The 26252-nt window shown below is 41.1% G+C and overlaps 5 protein-coding genes across 8 annotated transcripts in view; all 5 read left to right on the top strand.

The window, feature by feature from the left end:
- The window catches only part of LOC306777140 (protocadherin gamma-C5-like), a gene marked incomplete at its 5' end in the record, with an annotated part of 227308 nt that overhangs the window by 50444 nt on the left and 150612 nt on the right, over positions 1-26252 (top strand). For 2 of the 4 annotated variants that reach the window (XM_079268131.1, XM_079268132.1), the window contains one exon: positions 2797-5088. The exons of the other annotated variants lie outside the window; for them this stretch is intronic. In XM_079268131.1, the coding sequence (XP_079124257.1) occupies positions 2812-5088 (2277 nt within the window). Of the gene's footprint in view, positions 1-2796; positions 5089-26252 lie in introns of those variants that run through there. 4 annotated transcript variants of the gene reach the window in all.
- LOC306777166 (protocadherin beta-15-like) lies at positions 7135-9649 on the top strand (the record flags this gene model as incomplete). Its single annotated transcript, XM_079268175.1, has 1 exon — positions 7135-9649. Exon 1 carries the CDS (start codon positions 7181-7183, stop codon positions 9647-9649), a length of 2469 nt encoding a protein of 822 aa, XP_079124301.1. The 5' UTR covers positions 7135-7180.
- On the top strand, positions 17387-18866 carry LOC306777554 (protocadherin gamma-A5-like; the record flags this gene model as incomplete). Its single annotated transcript, XM_079268718.1, has 2 exons — positions 17387-18742; positions 18858-18866. 2 exons carry the CDS (start codon positions 17387-17389, stop codon positions 18864-18866), a joined length of 1365 nt encoding a protein of 454 aa, XP_079124844.1.
- LOC306777147 (protocadherin gamma-A3-like) lies at positions 19740-22193 on the top strand (the record flags this gene model as incomplete). The annotated part of the gene is made up of 1 exon (XM_079268154.1): positions 19740-22193. One exon carries the CDS (start codon positions 19740-19742, stop codon positions 22191-22193), a length of 2454 nt encoding a protein of 817 aa, XP_079124280.1.
- LOC306777555 (protocadherin gamma-A5-like) lies at positions 23384-25762 on the top strand (the record flags this gene model as incomplete). The annotated part of the gene is made up of 1 exon (XM_079268719.1): positions 23384-25762. The coding sequence occupies one exon, from the start codon at positions 23384-23386 to the stop codon at positions 25760-25762; it is 2379 nt and encodes a 792-aa protein (XP_079124845.1).

The following is a 26252-nucleotide window of genomic DNA, read 5'->3' on the forward strand; positions in this document are numbered from 1 at the left end:
AGTTCCAGAGTTCAATTTTCACAAATTCTATGTGCCAGTTGCATTTCCATGTTTTTTCCAAAAGTTTCTTTCAGACACATCTTTATCATGCCTTCTCTAAAAAAACAGACAACACTAAACAAAAACAATTTCACTTCTTATGCATTCACGTCTTACTTCATACACCTTCAATCTTGTGCCTTTTGTGTCACAGGGAATCTCACACTGAGCTTTGTGAGATTTATTATTGGTGGCATCTTCATGATCTGCTGTTTTGATTAGACCTCATTAGCACGTTGATTTGGATAGAAGTGTTACATGAACAAAAGTAAATGTACACATTACACTTAAGGGAAGTCATGTTATAATTATATCTATAGCAGGCAGATGCATTTATCTTAAAAGCTGAATGTCTGAAAGCCTACATGCTACTCTTGTCTAGTGTTGCTTTTTCAGGTGGATGGCATCAACTGCAGTATGTAGGTCTTTCCATTTGAATTCAGTCCTCTCAATTTCAACAGATGTTGGGTTGGGCTTCCTATTGTTTGAGTTTAGTTATGGTTGATTGCGCTCTGGTCTGACCACTGTCATTGTGAAATACAGATGATAATAACAATCATAATAATATAAATGTAGAGAGAAAAACAATATGTTTTCACTTTTTTCATCACAGGTTGTCATTGTGCAGTGTATGGTCTTTCCCATGGAGGTCTCTGCAGTGATTGTGCTTGTTTCATGGTACACTCTGAATGAATGACCTTTATTCTACAGCATGAATCACATCTGTATTTTATCCTGTCTTTGTTTTCTGCTGTGAGGATTGAGGCTTGTTTTTTTTTGTCTTAGACGGATAATGCATTCTTATCAGCTCATGAAATGAATTAATATCAGTCACCTTGTTCATTAAAGTACAGTGTGAGTTTCACACAGGCAGTCTAGACGGTTCATGTTGGCAGAATTATGGACTTTTCCTTCCAGGTTACCCAGATAGTTTTAGTACATTTTGGTAACAGCTGCCTGATTGTTTTCTCTGGATTGACTAGGTTTAAAGTGATTTGTCTGTGTCTTGGATATGTTGCCACATCTGGTTGTTTGAACATTTATTATTTTCCACAGTAAGTTTTCGATTTAATCCTTCAACTTGTATCTTGTTGTTGCTCTAATGGCAAAGGAGGTTTTGTTTAATTTCATTATTTAGAAAAGAGCAAAGGCTGGTTCAATCCATCTGTAACTGGTGTGGTAAGGTACTGCAATCACCTTTGTTCACCATGGTACTTGTTGATCTGCAGTGTTATACAAGTTTTGGAAGTATACTTTGTACCCGTGGTCTTTAAGGGTCATGGCTTTTTTTTCTGAAACAAAATCAAATGCAGTGTTTTGTTCTCACTCACTCACTCACACACACACGCACGCACACACACTCACACTCACACTCACACTCTCTCACACACACACATACACACACACACACACACACACGTACACACACTGGTCTCTGTTTGTGAGTGCTTTTTGTTTTGCCCACAGTTTTCAACTCATTTCTCTGTCCTTGGTGCTGAACAGCTGCTGTCTTTTCAGAATCCTTTTGTTGCTTTTTTCCACACATTCATCACTTTCACCCCACTCCTCTCCCTGCTATGTGATTGAATAAACCAATTGGACGTCAGGAAGTCGAAATGTTGGTAATTGTGATGATGAAACATAGTTATATAAATGTAGTATGTTTGATGATTTAAGCTGCATGTAAATATAGAAACACATACATATACAAATTGTTATTTCTGTAAATAGTTAGTGCATCATTGTAACTAGACAAAATTACTTATCTTTAGAATCTGTCGGACACCTGCTTCCTTTTTTAATTGAGGTGCAGGTGCTCCTTATTCCAAACTTTTACAACTCTGCAGACATGCAAAACTTGGTAAAAGGGATTGTGCTGAATTTAGATTTACCACATTTAAAATCAGTAGGAAAAAAAATCATCCAAGATCAGAGAATTGATCGTCAACAAAAATGTCTGGACTTATTTCATTTAAAAGTTTGTCCGTAGAGGATACAATCAGACAATATAAACAGGACAAAAATAGAAAAGATTAAAAGAGAGATAAACAGTCCACCATTCTTACCTTGGCTTGCAATCAGCCGTTGTTAAATATATTAGGGTCAGGATATCCAGTGTGAAAACACTCATGCAGATCAGCAGGTTAGCATTACATCCTGGGGGAGGAAAAATACACATATACTGGTTCTGATACCCACTGTAGGAAAACCTCCAATATGAAACATATCAGTCATAATTGTGTATATGCTAACATTCATAGTATATAGCGCTGAGCCTTAATATCAGTCTGCATTATATCCAGAAGACATATTTGTTGACGTTTGCTTGTTACCTGGTTTGAACCTCAAGGATTACTGCAGCTGTAAATATAAATTTTACAGCATATTTGTAGTGTTTGTTTCACATACAGATACAGATAAATATTACGCATACAGACAATTTGAAGTGCTCCGTTTTATTCATTATCATGAGTGTTTTTGTTAAACTTGACTCACGGTGGCGCTATAGCTTTAAGATGTTTGAATTCCTCCTTCCTTTGGTGTGGACGAACATTGTTGTGCTCCTGTGTCAAGATAGGAACAGTCACCCTGGACTCGCTGTTGCAAATCGTGTTGTTGAACAGTATTGTTCGCTTTATTCCTCAACGTGTTAGGAACCAATCGTCGATGATGGATTCAAAAATCCGTTTGTTGCCAACGTGCAGCTTCTATTTCCTCCTGTTTTTTCTGCGTGTCGCTTATGGAGACATAAGCTATACTTTTCCAGAGGAGATGAAACGTGGATCAGTTATTGGAAATGTGGCCAAGGATCTCGGGCTCGACAGGGGCGCGCTCTCCAGCAGAAGAGCCCGCATTGACACCGATGGGACCGATAAACGTTACTGTGACATGAACCTGAATAACGGAGAGTTGATTGTCGCCGACAGGATTGACCGAGAGGGGCTTTGTGGCGAAAAGGCTTCGTGCGTCGTAAAGCACGAGCTTGTGCTGGAGAATCCTCTCGAGCTCCATCGGATTAATCTACACATTCAAGATATGAATGATAATTCCCCACAATTTAAGGAAGACTTGATTCATATAGAAATTCGAGAGTCGGCAGTTAGGGGAGCTCGTTTTGTGATTGAAGAGGCGCACGATGCGGATGTAGGACAGAATTCAGTTCAGCAGTACAGCCTTCAAAATAATGATCATTTTATTTTGGCTGCTGATGGAAACGCAATAGAGCTTGTTCTCGAAAAGGAGCTTGATCGTGAAAAACAACAAGAGATCAATTTGCTCCTTGCAGCTTTAGATGGAGGCTCTCCTCAGAGATCAGGTACTGTAGTCATACACGTCACTGTACTGGATGCTAATGATAACGCCCCAGTGTTTAGCCAGGCCGTTTATGAAGCCAGTCTGCCTGAAAACTCTCCTGTAAATACTGTCGTGGTCACAGTGAGTGCTAGTGATGCAGACGAGGGAGTCAATGGTGACGTGACTTATGAATTTGGACACGTTAGTGATGATGTGAAGAAGATATTTAGTATTGACCGTAAAGTTGGTGAGATACGAGTAATGGGCATTCTTGACTATGAAACTACGACATTATTTGAAATACGCGTTAAAGCAAAAGATGGATTAGGGCTGTCATCATATGCTAAGGTAATCATTTCTATCACTGATGTGAATGACAACGCCCCTGTAGTCAGTTTGAAATCACTAACGAACCCCATACCTGAGGATACCCCACCTGGTACAGAGGTGGGCATCATCAACGTGCAGGATAGAGACTCTGAGACGAACAGACAGGTCCGCTGCTCCATTCAGCAAAACGTCCCTTTTAAGTTGGTTCCTTCTATTAAAAACTATTATTCTCTGGTGACCACAGGACAACTGGACCGTGAACTAGAGTCTGATTACAACATTACAATCACTGCCACTGACGAGGGCTCTCCACCTCTGTCCTCCTCTAAAACTGTTCAGTTATCTGTAGCAGACATCAACGACAACCCACCTGTGTTTGAGGAGCAGTCCTACAGCGCTTATGTGACTGAAAACAACAAACCTGGCTCCACTTTATGTTCCGTTACTGCTCGAGACCCCGACTGGAGACAAAACGGTACAGTGGTTTATTCTCTGTTACCCGGTGAGGTGAACGGTGCCCCGGTGTCCTCCTATCTATCTGTTAACGGAGACACGGGGGTGATCCACGCTGTGAGGTCCTTTGATTATGAACAGTTCAGGAGTTTTAAAGTCCACGTGACGGCCAGAGACAACGGTTCTCCTCCGCTCAGCAGCAACGTGAGCGTCAGTGTGTTCGTATCGGATGTGAATGACAACTCTCCTCAGATACTGTACCCCGCCCCGGAGGGCAACTCCTTCATGACCGAGCTGGTCCCCAAAGCTGCACACGGAGGCTCTCTGGTGTCCAAAGTGATCGCGGTGGACGCGGACTCCGGACAGAACGCCTGGCTGTCCTATCATATCGTCAAATCCACTGATCCGGGACTTTTCACTATTGGTCTCCACAGCGGAGAGATCAGGACCCAGCGGGACATTTCTGAGTCTGACAGCATGAAACAGAACCTCATTGTGTCAGTGAAAGATAACGGACAGCCCTCTCTCTCTGCCACCTGTTCCATGTATTTACTTATTTCTGATAACTTGGCTGAGGTGCCAGAACTGAAGGATATTTCTTATGACGAGAAGAACTCCAAACTGACCTCTTATCTGATCATCGCGCTGGTGTCTGTGTCCACCTTTTTCCTGACCTTCATCATCATCATCCTCGGTGTGAGGTTTTGTCGCAGGAGGAAGCCCAGACTGTTGTTTGATGGAGCAGTTGCCATCCCCAGCGCTTATCTCCCTCCTAATTACGCAGACGTTGACGGCACGGGAACTTTACGCAGCGCTTACAATTATGACGCCTACCTGACAACAGGTTCTAGAACCAGTGACTTTAAGTTCGTGTCATCCTACAATGACAACACACTGCCTGCTGACCAGACTCTGAGGAAAAGTCCATCAGACTTTGCTGATGCGTTTGGGGATTGTAATGGTTCTCCTGAGGTAGGGACATGCTTCATATAGTCCGTTCCATATCTGTAAAACGTCAATATTTCTCTCTCTCACACACACACACACACACACACACAACTAACTTGTCTCATTTTGTCAATGTGAGTCCTCTCATTTGTCCACTATTTTCAGCCAGGAGGGTATATTGACTCTCTCGGCTCGTTTCATTGTCCTTTTTTGCTGAGCTGTGATTTACCGTTGCATTTTTTGGCACCTTGACTTCCTTCCCATATTCTTCTGTCACCCTTTTTGTCTTGGGTTTCATTTTTTTACATTTCTATTCTTTAAAAAATATGTCCACCTGCTTGATAGAAATGCCTCTTATCTTGTTTCATTGTCTGTTGTTTTTCATTCTTTTGAGATTATACTATGGGTGACCTATCAGACTTTTAGACCAATCAGAATTTATTGCAACATTTTCTGAAGAAAAAATAAAAATGAATTATTTTTCTTCAAAAATGGACACGATTTTATTTCATTTAAGTGATGGTGGATCTTTACTATAAAATAATTTATTTTTAATAGATTCAACATTTTTGATTCCCTTTTAATAATCATAATAATAGTAATTCATTATTATTAATAATAAAATAGACACCACCCTCATTATCAAGCTGTAAATCAAGTGTATTTATCACATACTCATGTCAAAATCAGTGGAACTGTTACCATTGTATCCACTTTACAAAGATAAGACCTGTTGTTTCAAGTGACGTAACAATTTTCATTAATTTAACTTTAATTTCACATATACCAGACTTATAATAAAGTAAAAATAATACTGTACACTTATCAATAGCCTCTGTGAAAATGTATTCATCTCAGTAATTTTAACTGACATGAATGTTCATCTAAAAGTTGTATATCCACAGAACTTCACCCTCTTCATGATTAGCCCGTTATTAGTGCTGAAGGCCTCCATTACTGCACCTTCACTGTTCCTTACTTTGTAATTTCTTTGTCACATGCAACAGTACTTTTGTTACAAAATAGTGCACTTAATATAGTGATCTGTTTCATATTTCCAAATCCTCTATTGAATAACTTGATGCATTATGAAGCTCTCATATATCAACCTTGTACTTGTCACAAACCGGGTAAAAAACGTCTCAAGAGTTGAGCTGCAGCTGCTTCAGACATCTGGAGCTTTGCTCTGTCAAACACAGGCAGAGCAACACTCACTGCTCCACAATATTGAGTGAATAATGAGTCCCTCTTCATTTCGATTTTGTCTTTTGTGCATTCATTCATTGAAAAGTATATTTACAGTATAGTCCGATAATGAGGTGATATAGCACAATATCTATATGTAACAAATGAGATGTTTTACTTTACTGTGTTATTACACAGAAATAGAAAATAGAAATAAACTGCCATTGTGTTGGTTGTTTGGTAGTGCTCTTTGGCACCTATACCTGAGGGAAGAAGTTGAATCAACGCAGAGGATGTGAGGGGTTTGGTGATTTTCCTTTCCTCTGTGTCATCTCGGGATTTGTATAAGTTCTGGACGCTATGCATTTGATGCCAATTGTATTTGCTGCATACTTTCTGCTGTCTGTTCATGCCTGCTGCTGTCCTATTAGGACACAGACTGCAATTAATGTGCAGAGAACAAACTCAAGTATTAGTTGCACTGTAACTGGATCAATACAAAATGTATCCAGCGAGGGGGGGGGGACTTATGTTGGTCACATTGCAAGGTGATGCTCATATTGTCCACTGTTGTAATACTTCTCTTGGTCTCATGGTGACGCTCTTTTATACTGTCTGACTCATGGTTGCTATGGCGTGTCTCACATCATCTGTGTCAGTGGAACTGGAGTATTGGGTTAGAGCCGAGGGCTGTGTATGCATGCTGTTTGTGGATGTGTGGGTGTGGATGAGGGAGAGAAGGAGAGGGAGACTGGGTATGAGAGAGAGCGAGAGAGCGAGTGCAGCAGTGAAATGGGGACAGAGAGAAAGGAATCCGAGCAGACAGCCTCCCTAATAGAGCATGATTAACTCAGCTAGAGAAGCAGGCAACCGTTGGATTACAGCAGCATTTTCAGTTCGATATTTGGATGTATATGTTTAGGATTTAGCTATGATGTCGACTGTACATCTGTTTCTGAAAGCATGTTTAAGAATGGATCAGCCATTAAACTTTAAACGGTGGCTGTATTTTTTATGGTTTTGCCTCTTTTTTGGTGTTTCGTTTGGAGAAGTCCGTTACATCCTTCCAGAGGAGATGCTGCGGGGGTCGGTTATCGGGAATGTTGCGCGGGATCTAGGGCTGAAAGTGACAGAGCTTGAAGCTCGTCGAGCCCGCGTTGTTGCAGAAGGAACTAGCCAGCTGTGTGAACTGGACACTGCGTCAGGCAATCTTTTGATCAGCCAACGGATAGACCGAGAGGAGCTGTGCGTGCAAGCCAGTGTCTGCATCCTGCAGTATCAGCTCTTACTTGAAGATCCCCTTCAAGCATACAGCATCGTGTTGGATATTGCAGATATAAATGACAACAGCCCAGTGTTCGCTGCAGGGGAGATACAACTAGATCTTGTCGAATCTACTGTTCTGGGGAGCCGCTTTCCGTTGGAGAGCGCGCATGACCCAGATCTGGGAACCAACTCAGTCCGTGAATATAAACTGCGCCCGAATAATCATTTTGCACTGGAAATAAGTACCCAAATAAACGGCAATGCTTATCCGGAACTAATTCTTAAAAAGGCATTGGACCGGGAGGAACAAGCTGAACATGTACTGAAAATCAATGGAATTGATGGGGGAAATCCAGTCAGATCAGGAACTGCGTCTATTCATATCCGTGTTTTGGACGCCAATGACAATGTCCCAGTTTTTAGTCAACGAGTTTACAAAACATCTGTGCCAGAGAACTCTGCCATAGGGACTGTCATAGCAACGCTGAATGCCACGGACTTAGATGAAGGTGTTTATGGAGAGATAACATACTCTTTCAGTCACCTGTCAGACAAGATGGGAGGAGCTATTGAAATGAACCCTCTGAGCGGAGAAGTTCGCCTGACAGGTGTCATTGACTATGAAGAGGCTAGTACGCACGAGCTGGATGTTCAGGCTAAAGATGGGGGTGGTCAGGCCTCTCACTGTAAACTTATAATTGACATCATTGACATGAATGACAACAAACCAATGATAGAAGTAAAGTCAGTCTCTGCTAACGTGGCGGAAGACTCTAAACCAGGAACTATGGTTGCTCTGATTAATGTGTATGACCTGGACACTGGAAGCAGTGGGCGCGTCACCTGCACAATCCCAGACAATATCCCATTTAAATTAGTATCAGAGGTCAAAAACTATTACATGTTAGAGACTGACGGAATACTAGACAGAGAACTTCAATCCGAGTATAACATCGCAGTCACTGCCACTGATGCGGGCTCCCCCTCACTCTCCAGTGTTAAAGTTATAACAATCGTGATCAATGATATAAATGATAACCCCCCAACTTTTACGCAGAGCGAGTGCAATGCCAACATCTTGGAAAACCAACCCGTTGGCACGTTTGTCATGAAAGTGAAAGCAGTTGACATTGACGACGGATCTAATGCTAAAATACTGTACCAAATATCAAAGGACACAAAGTCAGAAGGGTCCTCCTTCCTCACCATCAACTCAGACACTGGTGAGCTCTTCACATCCCGCCTCTTCGATTACGAACAGTCAGTACACTTTCAGATTAAGGTGACAGCTCGAGATGGAGGCGACCCTCCACTGTCCACCACCTGTACTGTTAACGTGTTTATTAAGGACCAAAATGACAATGCGCCTGTTGTCTTGTATCCTGTGCAAACCATCGGCTTCATGGCTGAGGATATGGTGCCAATTGAAGCGCCTCGAGGTTACCTGGTTACCAAGGTGGTTGCTGTGGACGCTGACTCTGGCCATAACGCCTGGCTCTCCTACAGAATAATCAAAGCAACGCAGCCCAGCTTGTTTGTGGTCGGTCTGCATACAGGAGAAATCCGAACTGTGCGAGCATTCATGGAGGACGATGACCCGAAACACACTGTTGTCGTTTCAATAACGGATAATGGGCCTGAATCTCTCTCTGCCACCGCTACCGTCAACGTAATGATTGGCAACGGGCTGCCTGTTTTAAACGAACTCTTTGAATTTGCAGATGAGTCACAGGACAGCGATAACTTAACACTGTATTTGATTATCGCCCTTACAACCGTGTCCTCACTTTTCATCCTTTTAATCAGTGGAGTGTTTTATTGTAAGCTCTGCAGACGTAGTTATGTTTACCGGTCAACCACCGATAGTCTCCCCGTTTTCCCCACAACCTACCTCCCCCCTAGTTTCACGGATTTAAGCCGTTGTGGGACCCTGCTAAAAGATGAGCGGTATGATTCCTTCTTGACCACGGGGTCGTGGCGGGGCGATTTTCGTTTCGGCTCAAGCACAGACACTGACACACTAAAGCAAAGAAGCGCAGCCTATCAAAAAAACACGTTGAGGAAGGCGAGTGCAGACAGAGCTAGTCTGAAGGTGAGGGCAGGTGCACCGCAACCTTGTTACTTGGTCAAATGAGAGTCGGCAATAACAATAGATGTTGTAAAATAATCCCAGTGCATTGAATTAAGTTTCGACCCTTTGTCTGCCAAATATGTTAGAGTTGTATTTGTGCGTGAATATGCTGTCGATGTCTTGTTGGATATGTTTTGTAATGTTCTTGGAGTTTTGCTAATAACCTCAACCTCATCCCCCATCACCTGACCATGAATATCGATGGTGACCTTAAATGAAGTGTAGATCTTCTGGAATATTTTAAATAGTAGCATATTAGAATAAATAAAGTAATTATTCTATTGACATCTGTTTCATTTAGATTGTTTGTTTTTATCTCGGATTGAAAAAAAAGTTTTCAGCAGACGGTTTACTTGTTACTTAGTCAGGTCTGTTTTTGTTCCCTGCCTCTTTTAATTATTCTACTCTGATCTGTTGGTAGTCTCTCTCTGTCTTTCTGTTTAATTAAATGCATGGCATTCCTTTCTGACGACTCTATTTATCACGACATCTTCTGCTTTTGTGAGAACAATACAGTTGATGAACTGTAGTTATAGATATTAATAGTATTGCTTTGTTCCTGCTATATTTATCTTTGCCTCTGTTAATGTTTTTGTATAAAACAGCCTTCACAGTTTTATTCATTGTCCATTTTGTGACTTGGAATACACTGCAGCCAAGTTGACAATGACATGAGTTATCCTGTGACAGAGACATAATAAAACCTTTGCACTATGCTATGAATTGAACAATATGTGAACAAACCATGAGTGTATACTGATGAAAAATAAACTTGAAGAGAAGATTGTGTCTTACTTCTCCATTTGCCATGAACTTTTGCAAAGAACATGTAAAGGACATAAATCTAGGACATTTATATCAAAAACCAAAACTGATGGCCACCATAACAAAATCAAAGGCAACTCTAATCAACAAGAAAATAAAAACTTTAACATCAAATACTCAAATGCATGTATTTGTAGTACAACATGCTCTTATATCTCGAACACATTGCTGCCACTACTGCTAATAATTAAACATAATAAAAGCAGTAATAGTGGCACTTTTTTTCTTTCATTCTTTTAAACCATATATTTGTAGATAAACTGTCAATTCAACTTTTCCAAGGCCTCTTTAGCATAAAGACACATAAAGGTGTCAGACATCAAACAGTAAGAAACTAAAGATAACAAGTGATGCTAAAACAAAGCACTTAGAGTCAAAAGAAGCATAAAACACGTGTGCGTGCGTCCCTGCATGTTACTGCCTGTGTCATGGTTATGAAGCAGAGCGGTTTTGTCATCAAAATAATCCCCATGTGAATTCATGTGTGTTGCTGAATCGTGTTACAGCTGCAGGCTCATTTGTGCTCCTTTTTCCAGCCATGGAAGGAGGTGGAAAAACAAGCAATGCTTCATTTGTGTGTCTGCGTTACCGGCTCACTGTTTTAAGCAGTGTGGTTGACAATATTGGAGAAAGATAGAAAAGTATGTCAGTTTCAAAGCATGGCTCATTTTAATTAACACAAGCTTCACAGAGTTTTCAGTCATTTTTTTTAATACAGACAGTAAATTAGTTTTGTTTTATAGAAACATTGTGCAGAGTAAAGGATGACATGTTGGAAAACCACTGAGACATCCCAGGTGAAAAATAAATATGCTAAGTATATTTAAGTTTAGCATACTTGAGTATACTTGAAGCCCTACTAATCATAAGTATACTTAAAGAGTGCTATTTTGGAACAACTTATTTTGTACTTAATATATTTTAGTTGTGATTAAATAGTAGTTATGCAGCCAGCTCCTGGCAAAAAAGGGTCATGCGGGAACGATTAAGCCGCAGGAAGGCCCTCTTCGAAACCGTGACTGTGCTGCCAGCCAAGGCGTGCTGTATATGAGAGAATCAATGGAACACATTAATATACAGTTGGAAGATCTCTCCCTACCTATTAGGAATTAATAGACGTTATTCACATATTAATACAATGTGCTTCATTATTAAAAACAGTGCTAGTAGTCTGTACATCCCTCTGGAGCGGTACCACCAGTGGTGTGGAGGTTCCCACTCTCTACTAATTCACATGACTGATGTGTGACCAGAGATGGGCAAAGATACATCAAAATGTATTTTGATACAAAATACAAAATACCCCTCAAGTAAATGTATCAAAATAAAATACAAAATACTGGTGCCAGAAAATGTAACAAAATACAATACATGTATGGATTTAAAATATAGGAAATACTTTTTCTGGATTTTCCATTTTCTCACAATTTGGTAGAGCAGAGCATTCAGGTTTGGGCTATAATGTACACAAAGCTCTGGTGAACCCCACAGAAAGGAAGAACAGTCACAGACATGTCAGTGTAACTAAGCACATCTGTGCTTGTTGATGGTCCTTCTTGAACATCATCTTGCTGAGACATGCTGTCCACCTGGCCAACTGTAAAATGTATAAAATAATAAAACTAAGAATATTTTCATAATATGCCTTTTAAATAAAATAAATTGGATATTTAATGTTTTTTTGAACAAATGGACATCTACTGTCATATCCTGGCTAAATGTGAACTATATTATCTGCCAGTAATTTATATGGCATTTTGACATTCACATTGAGAAGATACAGCATAACTCAGTGGTGGGCCGTCAGGGCCTGCAAGGCCTTCTCTGCTGGCCTAAACAGAATCACAAATTATGTCTATTTTATAATTTAATATATTATAATTTATAAAAATATTTTCCACATTATCTTATTTTCTCATTGCACAGCTACTGTCTTCCTCAGTTGCTCTGCTTCCAGTGCAGCTTGTTTTAAGTAGAGCTTTTATCCAATCAGATCTCACCTCTGTGTCTCTATGTAAGAACAGAGGCCAGAGGCCTGCAGACTCACAAGTGCATCCATGTGCACTTTAAGTGAATGGGGACGATATTGTTGATTGTCAGTGTTCAAACAATCAGATCTTTAGTTTGACATGTTGGGCGTATTCTTTGACATGTCAGCGCCTGCTAGCCGGCCTATAGCTACGTCAGCATTACGTGCAGCTCAGTTTCCATGTGCAGCTCTGCCGCGAGGTGCAGAGTGTGCTGTGATTGGTCAGTGGGCGAGCACGTGACTATCGTGAAACGAAACTTAACAGCAGCGGCTTAGTCGGGGAGTGAATCACATCAGGTGATGCAGCTCAGCCAATCAAATATGAGCATTCTGACTGAGTGAGATGTTAAACAGAGACAATGTCAGGACGTTGTGGGGTGTCTATGCATGTAGACTCATCAGAACTCAAAAGATTAGGACTGGATGCAAGAGGTAACAGCTAATGTCTAGCTGCCTTCTTTGGTCAATTTACCTGGACAAAAAGTAAAAGTAGGGGAAATGGTAAGCAGTGTCCTAAGAAATTGAACTTCATATTTCACTCCTGATGAGAATTTTTATAACACTTACCTAAGCATTTGACAAACTAGTTTAACAACTAACAATAAGTAGCATGCAACAACGTAGCCTACTCAAGAAAAGAGTATGTCTCACATGCTGAACACGTTGTGGAGATCCATCTTCAGAACTGGTGACAAGGGCTCTCTTCAGAAACAGGGAAGTGTTCAGGTTTTGTAACACCTGGTCCCTGGCAGCCTCTTTGATCTGGGCTTGCTTTGCCTGCCAAAGAATGTGAAGATAGGAACAAAGATAAAAGATTTGTAACCTTATCCTCAAAATGTTAAATTGTCATTAGCATAATACGCTTTATTAAATCCAGGAAAAATGTATACAAGTCCGTTGTCTTAGACCTCAGATGATGGAAGAAGGGGTGCAGCAGTAGTGGTGGTGACAGAGCCTCCATTCAGTGGAGAGTAACATCAAGTATTTGAAGACAAGCGTTATTGACCCATTTGGCCACAAGAGGGAATATACCTTGAAGTGAGTTAGTTTAATAAAAACGAGTAGGCATACTATTGCAATTCAGCATTTATTTACTCAACCAATTACAACTACCAACAGTCATACCTTCAATGACCTAACCCAGGGGTCGGCAAGCTTTTCTATCCAAAGAGCCATTTTGCAAATCATGATTAGCCACCTGCAGGGAAAGGCGCTTGACAAGGCGTAATAGGATGTGACGCACATTTTAGTTGACTAAATATTCAAACATGTTTATTTAAGGTCAGGTATTACTGACCTTGTTGTCTTTACTAGCAGCTGTTGTCCAGTTAAAGTCTGCATAATTACGGCGGAAGCAGCTGTTATTGGAGCGATTAGCGGCGTTATCAGACCTACGGAGCGGCCGTCTGAAGTCACGTTAGCGGCTTTGAGCAACCAATCCACTTCCTGTTTACACCGGCACCCACCCGCATGCCCAGTGTACGTGAATAGTCACGTGATATTCGATTTCAGGCGTTTGAGTCTGAACGGAGATCATCTAGATCAGAGGTCCACAACCTTTTTTGCACCACAGACCGGTTTCATGTAAGACAATATTTATCACGGACCGGCCTTCAAGGTGTGGCGGAAAAACACGTCGAAATAAAATGATACGATCGGCATGAAAACAAATGTAAAATGCATAAATAAATACAACTCACAATAACGCTGAATCAGTGGCAGCCCTGAGCTTGTTTATCTGCAACGACACTGTCCCATCTGGGGTAACAGGAGACAATGACACCCGAAGTGTGTTCCTTCTGTAATTGGAGTGGGAATTTTCTAGAAAATCCGGAAAGCTGCACTTATCTGCATTTTTGTATAATTAAATATCTCTCTCCTTTTGTTGTCACTTTGTCACTTGATTATTGCATTCTATTTTATAATATGACATACTGTCATTGAATTTTAAAATGTGATTTCCACGGACTTCATTCATGAAGCTGCTCTAAATAACAGCATCATAGCATAAGGACTGGTAGCTTAGGCTGGCTAATAATAAAGTAAGCATAGTGTAATGTATTTTAAATGCTCGAAAAATAGACGGAAAGTTATTTACAACAACTCCAGATTGAACAAGGGGTGACAGCTCTCTTTCCATGGCAGCACGTCAACACATCTAAGGTCTGCTGCCAATTGACAGTCAAAGCTGCCTTCTGAAGACTCAATTTAATCAGGAAAAACAGGGCTTTTGGTTTGCTGGCAATAGTCGGGAGTGAGCAGAATAGAACTGAGCAGGACAAAGCGCTTACCTTTGTTGACAATAGCTTATTATTATTTACCAAAAACAAATAGTTAAAGTAAGTCAAGAATGAGACAACTTTGTGCATTCGATGAACTTTGAGATCAATCTGGAGTCAGACTATTTGTTTGATCTGATATGTCACAAGATCAAAGCATAATATAAGTCATTGTTTCACTGTTGATATGCATACAATGCCTAATAACGTATAGCAGGATGTGATAAGATCGGATTTTGTTTTCGGACTCATACTAATTGTTTTCTTCTTTCTCATTTCTTTTTTGGTGCACCCCTTGAATAAAACATCAAAATCCATCCAGCAGGTAAGATGATTTAAATTTTCCTTTCTTTTTGAACATCACACTCAAACTCAGACGATCACTTGTTTACAGAAATTGAGATTCAGTTCGTCTTTTCTTTACTCTCTCTCTCTTCATCTGCATCTATTTTCACGACACACAGACTGTTGGACACACATATTTTCAAATGCGACGAAAGTCATAGTCATACAAGACTGAGATTTTAGGCAGCAGTTTTGGAGCACATGCAGCTGCATTGCTCTTTTTTTGTGTGCTGTGATTCCACTCGAGGTTTTAAACGACATGCATATTAATCACCCCGATGTGCAGTCATTTCCTAAATAATGCAAAATCATGATGCGCAGAATGGTATGCTCTGCGGCAGTATGCTAATATTTTATTTGAACAGGCATTATTGTGACCTACTAAAAAATTGGCTTTCCTACTTGTGCGAACATTATGTTGTGCTGCATGGAGAAGAAATATACTGCTGCGAAATGTGTCAGTGTTCGCTCATGCTTGTGGTTGAGCGTTGGAGTGCTTTCATACCACTGCTCAAATGTAGGTCACAGTCCGATTGGATCAGGCAAGAAAAGAGTATATATCCATCTATCTGTCTATCTATCCATCGCCATTTAACTCTGTCTGTATGTCCACAATTTGTGCATGCTATTTTAAATATTTGGTTCCGCTCTTATATTTGAGATTGTTGTAGCTGTTTCATTTTAAAAGGGCTTGCAGGATAATTGTATGATAACTCCAACACAATACACAGTATTCCCAGGCTTACTTGCATTTTTAGTCAACTGATGGTTTAACGTGATGACAATCTGTCCAATCCGATACTGAGAAAACATAAAGTGGCATTTTATACAAACTTGTAATATGTTATGCTCTTTTATTTTCACTTAAAGTGGATGTTGTTACCTACATCCCCATTATTACAAATTAGGCAGGAAGGGCCCGTTTGGGTGATTATACAGTTGTAGCAGTGATCCACACATACTGATGATGATGTTTCTCTTACACTGTTGGTGGTGCTGTTGCCTAAGCAGACTTTGATTTGTCTAACGTCAGCCTTATCACAAGTCACCGCCCGTCGTCGAAGGGAATGGGCGATAGTTGTGTGCATATATTCAGTAATGTTCTAGTACATATGTTGGCATTGTGAGGATTTGAGTGAACACACGGTCCATTTTGTAAGCGAGATACAAGGCCTCTCTCCTTATACGGATACATTTAATTTTGGATCATATATTCAAGAAATGGATATTCTGAAGCGCAAAGGTACCTCATCGGATTGGACACTGTCCATTTTGCTTTTTTGCCTTGTGGCTGCGGTTTGCGGACAAATTCGTTATTCTGTGCCAGAAGAGATGAGAAAAGGGTTGTTTATCGGAGACGTTGCAAAAGACCTGGGCTTGGATGTTGAAAGGTTGGTTTCTGGTCGGGCTCGACTTGTTATTGATGATGATAACCAATATGTCGCGCTGAACCAGAACAAAGGGCATATTGTCGTCAATGAAATAATTGATCGAGAAAAATTATGCGCCAAGAAATCACCGTGTAGCTTTAGTCTAGAAATTGTCCTCGAAGATCCACTTGAATTATTTTCCATAACCATCGAAATACAAGATGTAAACGATCATGCTCCGTCTTTTCCAAAAAAGGAGATTCATTTGAAAATAAGCGAATCGACGCCAACCGGGACAGTATTCCTGCTTGATAGCGCAGCTGATCCTGACGTAGGAATAAACTCACTGCAAAGTTACTCTTTAAAGGAAAATCGTAATTTTATCCTCAAACAACACACTCGCACAGATGGGAGTAAATATGCTGAAATTATGCTTCAGACTGGTTTGGACCGCGAGAAGCAAAGCGAGCATGCGCTTATATTAACGGCTGTAGATGGTGGGGAACCGCAGAGGTCTGGGACAGTGAGGATCCATATTGCTGTTTTGGACGCAAACGACAACGCACCCGTTTTTACGCAGTCCGTATACAAAGCATCTGTCTTGGAAAATGTCCTGCGAGGCACAGTTATTGCTAAAGTCAGTGCTGTAGATGCGGACCAAGGTTACAATGGTAACGTTACATACTATTTCACTCACTTAGAGGAGGATTCGTCCTGTCCTTTCGAAATAAATTCTTGCACGGGAGAGGTTAAATTCATCGGTGATATCGATTACGAGGTTTCTCCAAATTACGAAATAAACCTTCAAGCAAAAGACCCATGGGGTGTAGCGGGCGCCAGCAAATTAATAATTGACATAGTAGATGTAAATGACAACAGTCCAATAATCACAATGGCTTCTTATTCGGGTAAAATTTCAGAGGATTCCCTCCCTGGCACGGTTGTGGCGTTAATTAGTGTGCAAGATAAAGATTCTGGTAAAAATGGTCAGGTTAATTTAAATATTGATGAAAATCTCCCGTTCAAAATTAAATCATCTCTCAGAAACTATTACACATTGGTCACAGAGCAAATCCTCGACCGAGAAAAGCTTTCCAAGTACAGCATCACTCTTACTGCCACAGATGAGGGCTTCCCGGCCTTATCAAGCAGAAAAACGGTCGTGTTAGACGTTACTGATATTAATGACAACGCACCGAATTTCAGCCAAAGTGTTTACAGCACACAGGTGATAGAAAACAATTCGCCTGGTGTAGCTCTGTTACAGATCCGCGCTACTGATCCAGATCAGGGTCAGAATGCGCGGGTATCATATTTTGTTATTGACGGGGAAGTTAATGGAAATCCGGTATCCACATATTTCTCCATTAATACGGAAAGTGGAGTAATTCAGTCTTTGCGTTCATTTGACTTTGAACAAGTCAAAGAATACAAAATACGAGTCCAAGCGCAGGATGGAGGGTCGCCACCTCTAAATAGTAACACAACTGTTATTGTACGTGTCCAAGACCAGAACGACAACACTCCTCAGGTTCTGTACCCAGTCCAGACTGGAGGCTCTCTGGTGGCTGAAATGGTGCCTCGTTCAGCAGATGTGGGCTATCTGGTAACTAAAGTGGTGGCTGTTGATGTGGACTCTGGACAGAATGCCTGGCTCTCCTATAAACTGCAGAAAGCCACAGACAGGGCGCTGTTTGAAGTGGGCTTACAGAATGGAGAAATAAGAACTATCCGCCAAGTCACTGATAAAGATGCTGTGAAACAAAGACTGACTGTGATAGTGGAGGACAACGGGCAGCCCTCTCGTTCAGCTACAGTCATTGTTAACGTGGCGGTGGCGGACAGCTTCCCTGAAGTGCTGTCTGAGTTCACTGACTTTACACAAGACAAGGAGTACAATGACAACCTGACTTTCTACTTAGTGTTGGCTTTGGCTGTAGTTTCCTTCCTCTTCATCACGTGTTTAGTGGTTATCATATCAGTGAAGATCTACAGGTGGAGACAATCTCGCGTCATGTGTCACTCCAATCTCCCTGTGATTCCGTATTATCCACCACGTTACTCAGACACTTTGGGGACAGGGACTCTCCAACACGTGTACAACTACGAGGTGTGCAGGACGACTGACTCCAGGAAGAGTGACATAAAGTATGTGCAACCCATGAGTCAAAGTTTGGTTAGTGTGGATGAGGCTGGAACTGAAACTCTGCAGAATGGACAACAGCCATCAGCATACATGTCTACCCTGGTAAGTTGGTCTGTGGGACTTCCCTCAAGTCTTATCAGCTTTACATCTGCTCGTATTATATAATGTTGATAGTATGTTTACGTTCATGTGTTTGTGATGATACAAATATTTGTAGCTGGGATAGTGGGATATAAAAAGCATGATTCAGGATGGTGTTTCCTGACCAACGGTCAGTTCTGCAGTTCCTTCGCTCTCCATGGTGCTGAAGTAAGTCATTACATTGAAATGCTGTTTTCATTTGGAGACGTTGCACTGGCTTGACTTTGAAGAAATCCTGGTTGAATTTTATTTCATAATTTCGTTACTATAGGCCAACTAATAATATGAACATAAATAACAATAATCCTAATTTGATGGCTCACATATTAGTATTTTGTGATTTTGAAGCATTTTAGAACGTATTAGAGGTTTGCTATATATATATATATTTAATTTATTTGCATGCACAATATATGCTCTTTGTTAGACACTGCTGCACTGTTCAGGGGTCGTCTTACATGTGTATCATTTTTTTCCCACCGAAAAAGTAGTAGTTTGAAATATTACCCAGGTTTTTCATGAAAAGAAAAAGCAGCAATTTATCTGTATCTACTATTTTTTTTCACTCAAATCGTCAAGAACGAAATATCATGCTTGGCATTAGATTGAGCTAACATTAACGTGTTTTTATTTTCAAATGTACCAGTACGATAGATATCATCCGAAACACCAAACTCTGGAGTTTAATATTTGGTACAAGTTTAATATTTTAGCCTCTGAGTGACGCTGTTGCCTGGTAAATCAATTGACCCGTGCAGTGTGAGGCAGTGCTTTCCCCTCCCCTGTAACTGCGGTATACAAGAGGATATGATCTTCGTTTCATACGAGGGTAGGCTCTTCGGAGACACAGTTGACACTTCTAACGTGTAATTATAATTTACCTGGAAATCATGGGTTGTCCCCAGTGAGTTGAAATCTTTAGTTCATTGTTCAGTTTGCTTTAAGACGCTGTTTTTACATGGCATTTAAAGAACATCCTCGTGACGGTGGAGTAAGATGGCGATTGTTTGGACGATTGCGAGGAGCAGTGTGTCTGTTTGTTTTTCAATTTATTTTTGTTCATCAAGCGGAGGCACAGATCCGTTATTCAATACCAGAGGAGCTGAAGAAAGGGTCCCTTATTGGTAATATTGCACAAGACCTCGGGTTGGATCTGAAAAGGCTCCGTTCTGGCCGGGCCCGCATCGTTACCGGAGAAAACATCCAGTACGCCGAGCTGAAAACAGACAAAGGGACTTTGGTCGTGCACGAGAGAATAGACCGAGAGCAGCTCTGTGGAGAGGTAACGCCGTGTAGCTTTACCTTTGAGATTTTACTGGAAAAACCAATGGAGTTGCACCCTGTGACCATAGAAGTATTGGACACAAACGACAATGCTCCCACCTTCCAAAACAGTCATCTGAAATTTGAAATAAGCGAATTAGCTGTGCTTGGATCCCGTTTCGATTTAGAGATTGCGGACGATGCCGACGTTGGGGAAAACGGTCTGCAGAACTACATTTTAACTCCGAACGACAATTTTGTTTTGAAACAACATGTCAATCCGGACGGCAGTAAATATGCTGAAATGGTGCTTCAGAAACCCTTAGACAGAGAAGAACAGCCACGCCTGTCTCTAAAACTGTTGGCTGTGGACGGCGGAAATCCACAGAGATCGGGTACAGTAAATATAGATGTCCACATTCTAGATGTTAATGATAATGCTCCTGTGTTTAACCAGTCACTGTATAAGGCCATGGTGGTTGAACATGCTCCAAAAGGCACTCACATTGTTACTGTGAATGCAAGCGACGTAGATAGCGGTTCAAACGGGAATATAGCATATTCCTTTTCAAAATCAAAAGCAGGGATTGCTGACTTGTTCGATATTGATGAAGCTACTGGAAAAATATATGTGGCAAAGGAAATAGATTTCGAAAAAGACAAAAAAATCGAGTTCAGGGTTGAAGCCAAAGATCAAGGCGGACTCACAGATTCAAGCAAAGTTGAAATTGAGGTAATCGATGTCAATGATAATGCTCCGGTCATTAACGTGATGTCATTCACGAGTCCTGTTTCAGAAGACTCCCCTGCTGGTACAACGATTGGCATAATTAATGTTAAAGATCTTGATTCTGGTGGAAATGGACAAGTAAGTTGCACTATCCAAGGAAATGTTCCTTTCAAAATTAAATCCAATGTTAGAAATTATTATGCATTGATGACTGATGCTGTATTAGATCGTGAGAATTTGTCAGAATATAACATCACTGTTATTGCCACAGACGCAGGATCGCCCCCCCTCTCAACTAAAAGATCCTTTTATCTTAAGGTCTCGGATGTCAATGATAATGCCCCAGTATTTCCACAAGGCTCCTACAGTGCATTCATCACAGAGAATAACACTCCAGGTGTATCTGTTCTAAGTGTTTATGCTAAAGACCCGGATGAAAACCAGAACGCCCGTGTTAACTATATTTTGGAAGCGTGTGAGATCGGCGGATCTCCAGTTTCTGAGTATATTTCGATAAATGCAGAAAGCGGAGAAATACATGCAGTGCGCTCATTTGATTATGAGAAGATCAAGCAGCTTGTATTCACTGTCAAAGCGCAGGATGGAGGCTCCCCTCCACTCAGTAGCAATGTGACTGTGAAAGTAATGATCCAGGACCAGAACGACAACCCTCCTCAGGTTCTGTACCCAGTCCAGACTGGAGGCCCTCTGGTGGCTGAAATGGTGCCTCGTTCAGCAGATGTGGGCTATCTGGTCACTAAAGTGGTGGCTGTTGATGTGGACTCTGGACAGAATGCCTGGCTCTCCTATAAACTGCAGAAAGCCACGGACAGGGCGCTGTTTGAAGTTGGCTTACAGAATGGAGAAATAAGAACTATCCGCCAAGTCACTGATAAAGATGCTGTGAAACAAAGACTGACTGTGATAGTGGAGGACAACGGGCAGCCCTCTCGTTCAGCTACAGTCATTGTTAACGTGGCGGAGGCGGACAGCTTCCCTGAAGTGCTGTCTGAGTTCACTGACTTTACACAAGACAAGGAGTACAATGACAACCTGACTTTCTACTTAGTGTTGGCTTTGGCTGTAGTTTCCTTCCTCTTCATCACGTGTTTAGTGGTTATTATATCAGTGAAGATCTACAGGTGGAGACAGTCTCGCGTCCTGTGTCACTCCAATCTCCCTGTGATTCCGTATTATCCACCACGTTACTCAGACACTTTGGGGACAGGGACTCTCCAACACGTGTACAACTACGAGGTGTGCAGGACGACTGACTCCAGAAAGAGTGACTGTAAGTTCGGCATAGCCGGTAGTCAGAACGTGCTGATAATGGACCCCAGTTCTACAGGAACGATGCAGCGGATACAGAGTGAGAAGAGCATCCTGGATGAACCAGACTCTCCTCTAGAGGTGAGTTAAAGATTTTAGCTGCGTTTGTTTACCCTGATGTCCTCTTATTGTATTTAGTTGCATTAATACAAACCGTTGCACGCCATTCTGTCACTTTCAGCACCATGGACAGCTAATGTGTTGGCATCTCATCATTTAAATATTGCTTTTTGTTAAAGTTGTCATGAATACACCTTTGGAAAGCATTGACTGACTTTCTTTTGTAACTAGTATACTGCCTTAATGCATTTTAGGCAAGATAACACTTCATTGTTTATGTTTAAACGTCACGTGTCTGCGCAAAGTGTATTGCCAAAGTTTTGATAGTGTTCTTTAGACAGCATGTATTATTGGCAAGGAAGGATGCTGTTTGTAATGTGAGGCATGAAAGCAACAGGAAAAGTTGAAGGATCAGTCTCACTAAATTGATTGAAATATCAATGCCGAACAATGCAGAACCTGGATCCACCACATTATTTCGTTTCGCCATATTAAATATAGTTTTTGTGAATTAAAACACAGACAGCTCAACATAATGTATTATGTCAGATTCCGTTATTTGTAAATTCAATCTCATTCAAAAATAATTCGACGACATCGCACTCAGTCATACAGAAAGATAATGGAAAATGTAATGAAAAACATATATTTTTTTACGGGGAGACCCTAATACACTAATTTCTTAAATACAATGATGCCCAACACTCCTGTCTAAGGAAATGTTTAACAGCAATATTTGCCGTCATCAGCAAACCATGCAGAAAGGCTGGTCACTTTACCTCTGCACTCCAGTGTGATTTCCGCATTAGGTAGAGATTTGTTCAGTTCGTGTGCTTCAGAGCTCAGCGGTATGTCTTCTTTGATGTTCAGCTTTTAGACTCTAAGGGACGCTGTTGGTCAGTGAAATATTTTTCATGTTGAGTCGTCATTCAATCCATCCTCCAACTGACTATACAGTGAAGAAGGCTCTCTGCTCTGTCGAGGTTTAGGGCACATACGAGAGAACATTGTCTCACAGACGTGCATGTAAAGGTTGAAAACGTTTTCTGTTGTTACGGATATATCAGACCAGCTTCACCGTCATCAATCGGACAAAGATTTTTTTTTTATTCTTTGTTACCACGATGGTAACGGGATATCTCATATGCGCAAGATGGCGATTGTTTTATGGATTACGACGTCAAATAGGACTGCTCATGTTGCTGTTTCATGCGGTTAACATGGTAGGTGGTCAGATTCGTTATTCTATACCAGAGGAGATGAAGAAAGGCTCCGTGATTGGTAACGTAGCGCAAGATCTTGGTTTGGATCTGAAGAGGCTCCGTTCTGGGCGGGCCCGTATCGTGACCGGAGAAAACATTCACTACACCGAGCTGAAGACAGACAAAGGGATTCTAGTCGTGAATGAGAGAATAGACCGGGAGCAGCTTTGCGGAGACGAAACTCCGTGTAGCTTCAGCTTTGAGGTGATTTTAGAAAACCCAATGGAACTTCACAGAATAACTGTTGAGGTTTTAGACATAAATGATCACGTTCCCGTCTTCCCAAATAAAGATAAGCCTATCAGCCTTGAAATTAGTGAGTCAGCTACAGTTGGAGTGCAGTTTCCACTGCAGAGTGCAGATGATTTAGATGTGGGGCAAAACGCGTTGCAAGATTATATTTTGTCGCCAAACGACAATTTTATATTGAAGCAACATGCAAATCCAGATGGAAGTAAATATGTTGAAATGGTGCTCCAGAAGCCTTTAGACAGAGAGCGACATCCTCGTCTGTTTTTAAAACTGATCGCAGTTGACGGAGGAACACCACAGAGATCCGGTACAGTAAATATAGACGTCACTGTGTTAGATGTCAATGACAATGCGCCAGTATTTAACCAATCGATGTATAAAGCCTCTGTGATGGAAAACACAATGAAAGGCACGAGTATTGTTACTGTAAATGCCACGGACGCCGACAGTGGTTTAAATGGAGTCATTACTTACAGTTTGTCTAAGACGAAAGGAAATGCAGGGAATGTATTCAATATTGATGAAAACACAGGCACAGTTTCTGTTTCTGGTCAGATAGATTATGAAAAAGACAGAAAATACGAGGTCAGAGTCGAGGCAAAGGATCAGGGTGGCCTAACCGGGACGAGTAAGATTACATTAGATGTTTTTGATGTCAACGACAATGCCCCAGTTATAAACATTATGTCATTTTCTAGCCCCGTATCTGAGGATGCACGCCCTGGTACAACAATTGCTATAATGAACATAAAAGATGCAGATTCTGAGAGTAATGGACAAATAAAATGTTCTATAGATGGTAAACTTCCATTTAAGATCGAATCATCTCTAACAAACTATTACAATTTAATCACAGATCAAAATTTGGATCGAGAATCCGTCTCAGAATATAATATCACAATAACAGCCACTGATTTGGGGTCTCCTCCACTTTGTAGCTCAACAAAGTTACATCTTAAAATCTCTGACGTAAACGACAACGCACCTTTATTTAATAAAAAAAGCTATTCTGCTTACATCACAGAGAATAATTCCCCTGGAATTTCTATCTTTGCTGTAAGCGCGCGAGACTCTGATTGGAATCAAAACGCGAGAATCTCGTATCTTTTAGAGGACACACAAGTCGGCGGTAGTCCAGTCTCTACTTATGTGTCTTTAAACTCTGAAACTGGAGTTCTTAGCGCGGTTCGTTCTTTTGATTATGAGCAAATTAAACAACTTCAGCTAGTAGTCAAAGCGCAGGATGGAGGCTCCCCTCCACTCAGTAGCAACGTGACTGTGAAAGTAATGATCCAGGACCAGAACGACAACCCTCCTCAGGTTCTGTACCCAGTCCAGACTGGAGGCTCTCTGGTGGCTGAAATGGTGCCTCGTTCAGCAGATGTGGGCTATCTGGTCACTAAAGTGGTGGCTGTTGATGTGGACTCTGGACAGAATGCCTGGCTCTCCTATAAACTGCAGAAAGCCACAGACAGGGCGCTGTTTGAAGTGGGCTTACAGAATGGAGAAATAAGAACTATCCGCCAAGTCACTGATAAAGATGCTGTGAAACAAAGATTGACTGTGATAGTGGAGGACAACGGGCAGCCCTCTCGTTCAGCTACAGTCATTGTTAACGTGGCGGTGGCGGACAGCTTCCCTGAAGTGCTGTCTGAGTTCACTGACTTTACACAAGACAAGGAGTACAATGACAACCTGACTTTCTACTTAGTGTTGGCTTTGGCTGTAGTTTCCTTCCTCTTCATCACGTGTTTAGTGGTTATTATATCAGTGAAGATCTACAGGTGGAGACAGTCTCGCGTCCTGTGTCACTCCAATCTCCCTGTGATTCCGTATTATCCACCACGTTACTCAGACACTTTGGGGACAGGGACTCTCCAACACGTGTACAACTACGAGGTGTGCAGGACGACTGACTCCAGAAAGAGTGACTGTAAGTTCGGCAGAGCCGGTAGTCAGAACGTGCTGATAATGGACCCCAGTTCTACAGGAACGATGCAGCGGATACAGAGTGAGAAGAGCATCCTGGATGAACCAGACTCTCCTCTAGAGGTGAGGGCAATTACTCAACGTGTTTACTCCTAAAGATATTGCTTCTCTGAAATGAACTGAAAGTGCAATAGCTTGTCACAGTTTAAAGGAACACAAGGTATTTTCAGTACCAAAGTGTGGACAGCTCCTGTTTTTTTCTGAAAGTGCTTTCTCTCTTGTCAACTTTCCACTTCCCTCATTACTTCTAATCAGACATACTACCGTTTTTTAATGCAACTATGAACACTACCAATAATAATAATAATGATTATAAAAACATCAACAATTATAATACAATTTAATAATACATTGAAAATCATAATAGTAATAGTAGTATAAACACATCCTGTTCAGCAAGTTTCTCAATATTTGCAAATATAGAGTTACCTTCACAATTTATGACATGAAATTACTGTTATTTTCAAATTCATTAGCAATGATATTACAAGGATCAATATTTATCTTTAATTTTTGAATACAACATTTGAAGTGTCCAAAATATTGTACACTTCACAAGCATTACCCTGTATTTGCTCTGAGCGCC

Source organism: Melanostigma gelatinosum (genome assembly GCF_949748355.1).
Source record: "Melanostigma gelatinosum genome assembly, chromosome: 5".
In the NCBI taxonomy this organism is placed as follows: Eukaryota; Metazoa; Chordata; class Actinopteri; order Perciformes; family Zoarcidae; genus Melanostigma; species Melanostigma gelatinosum.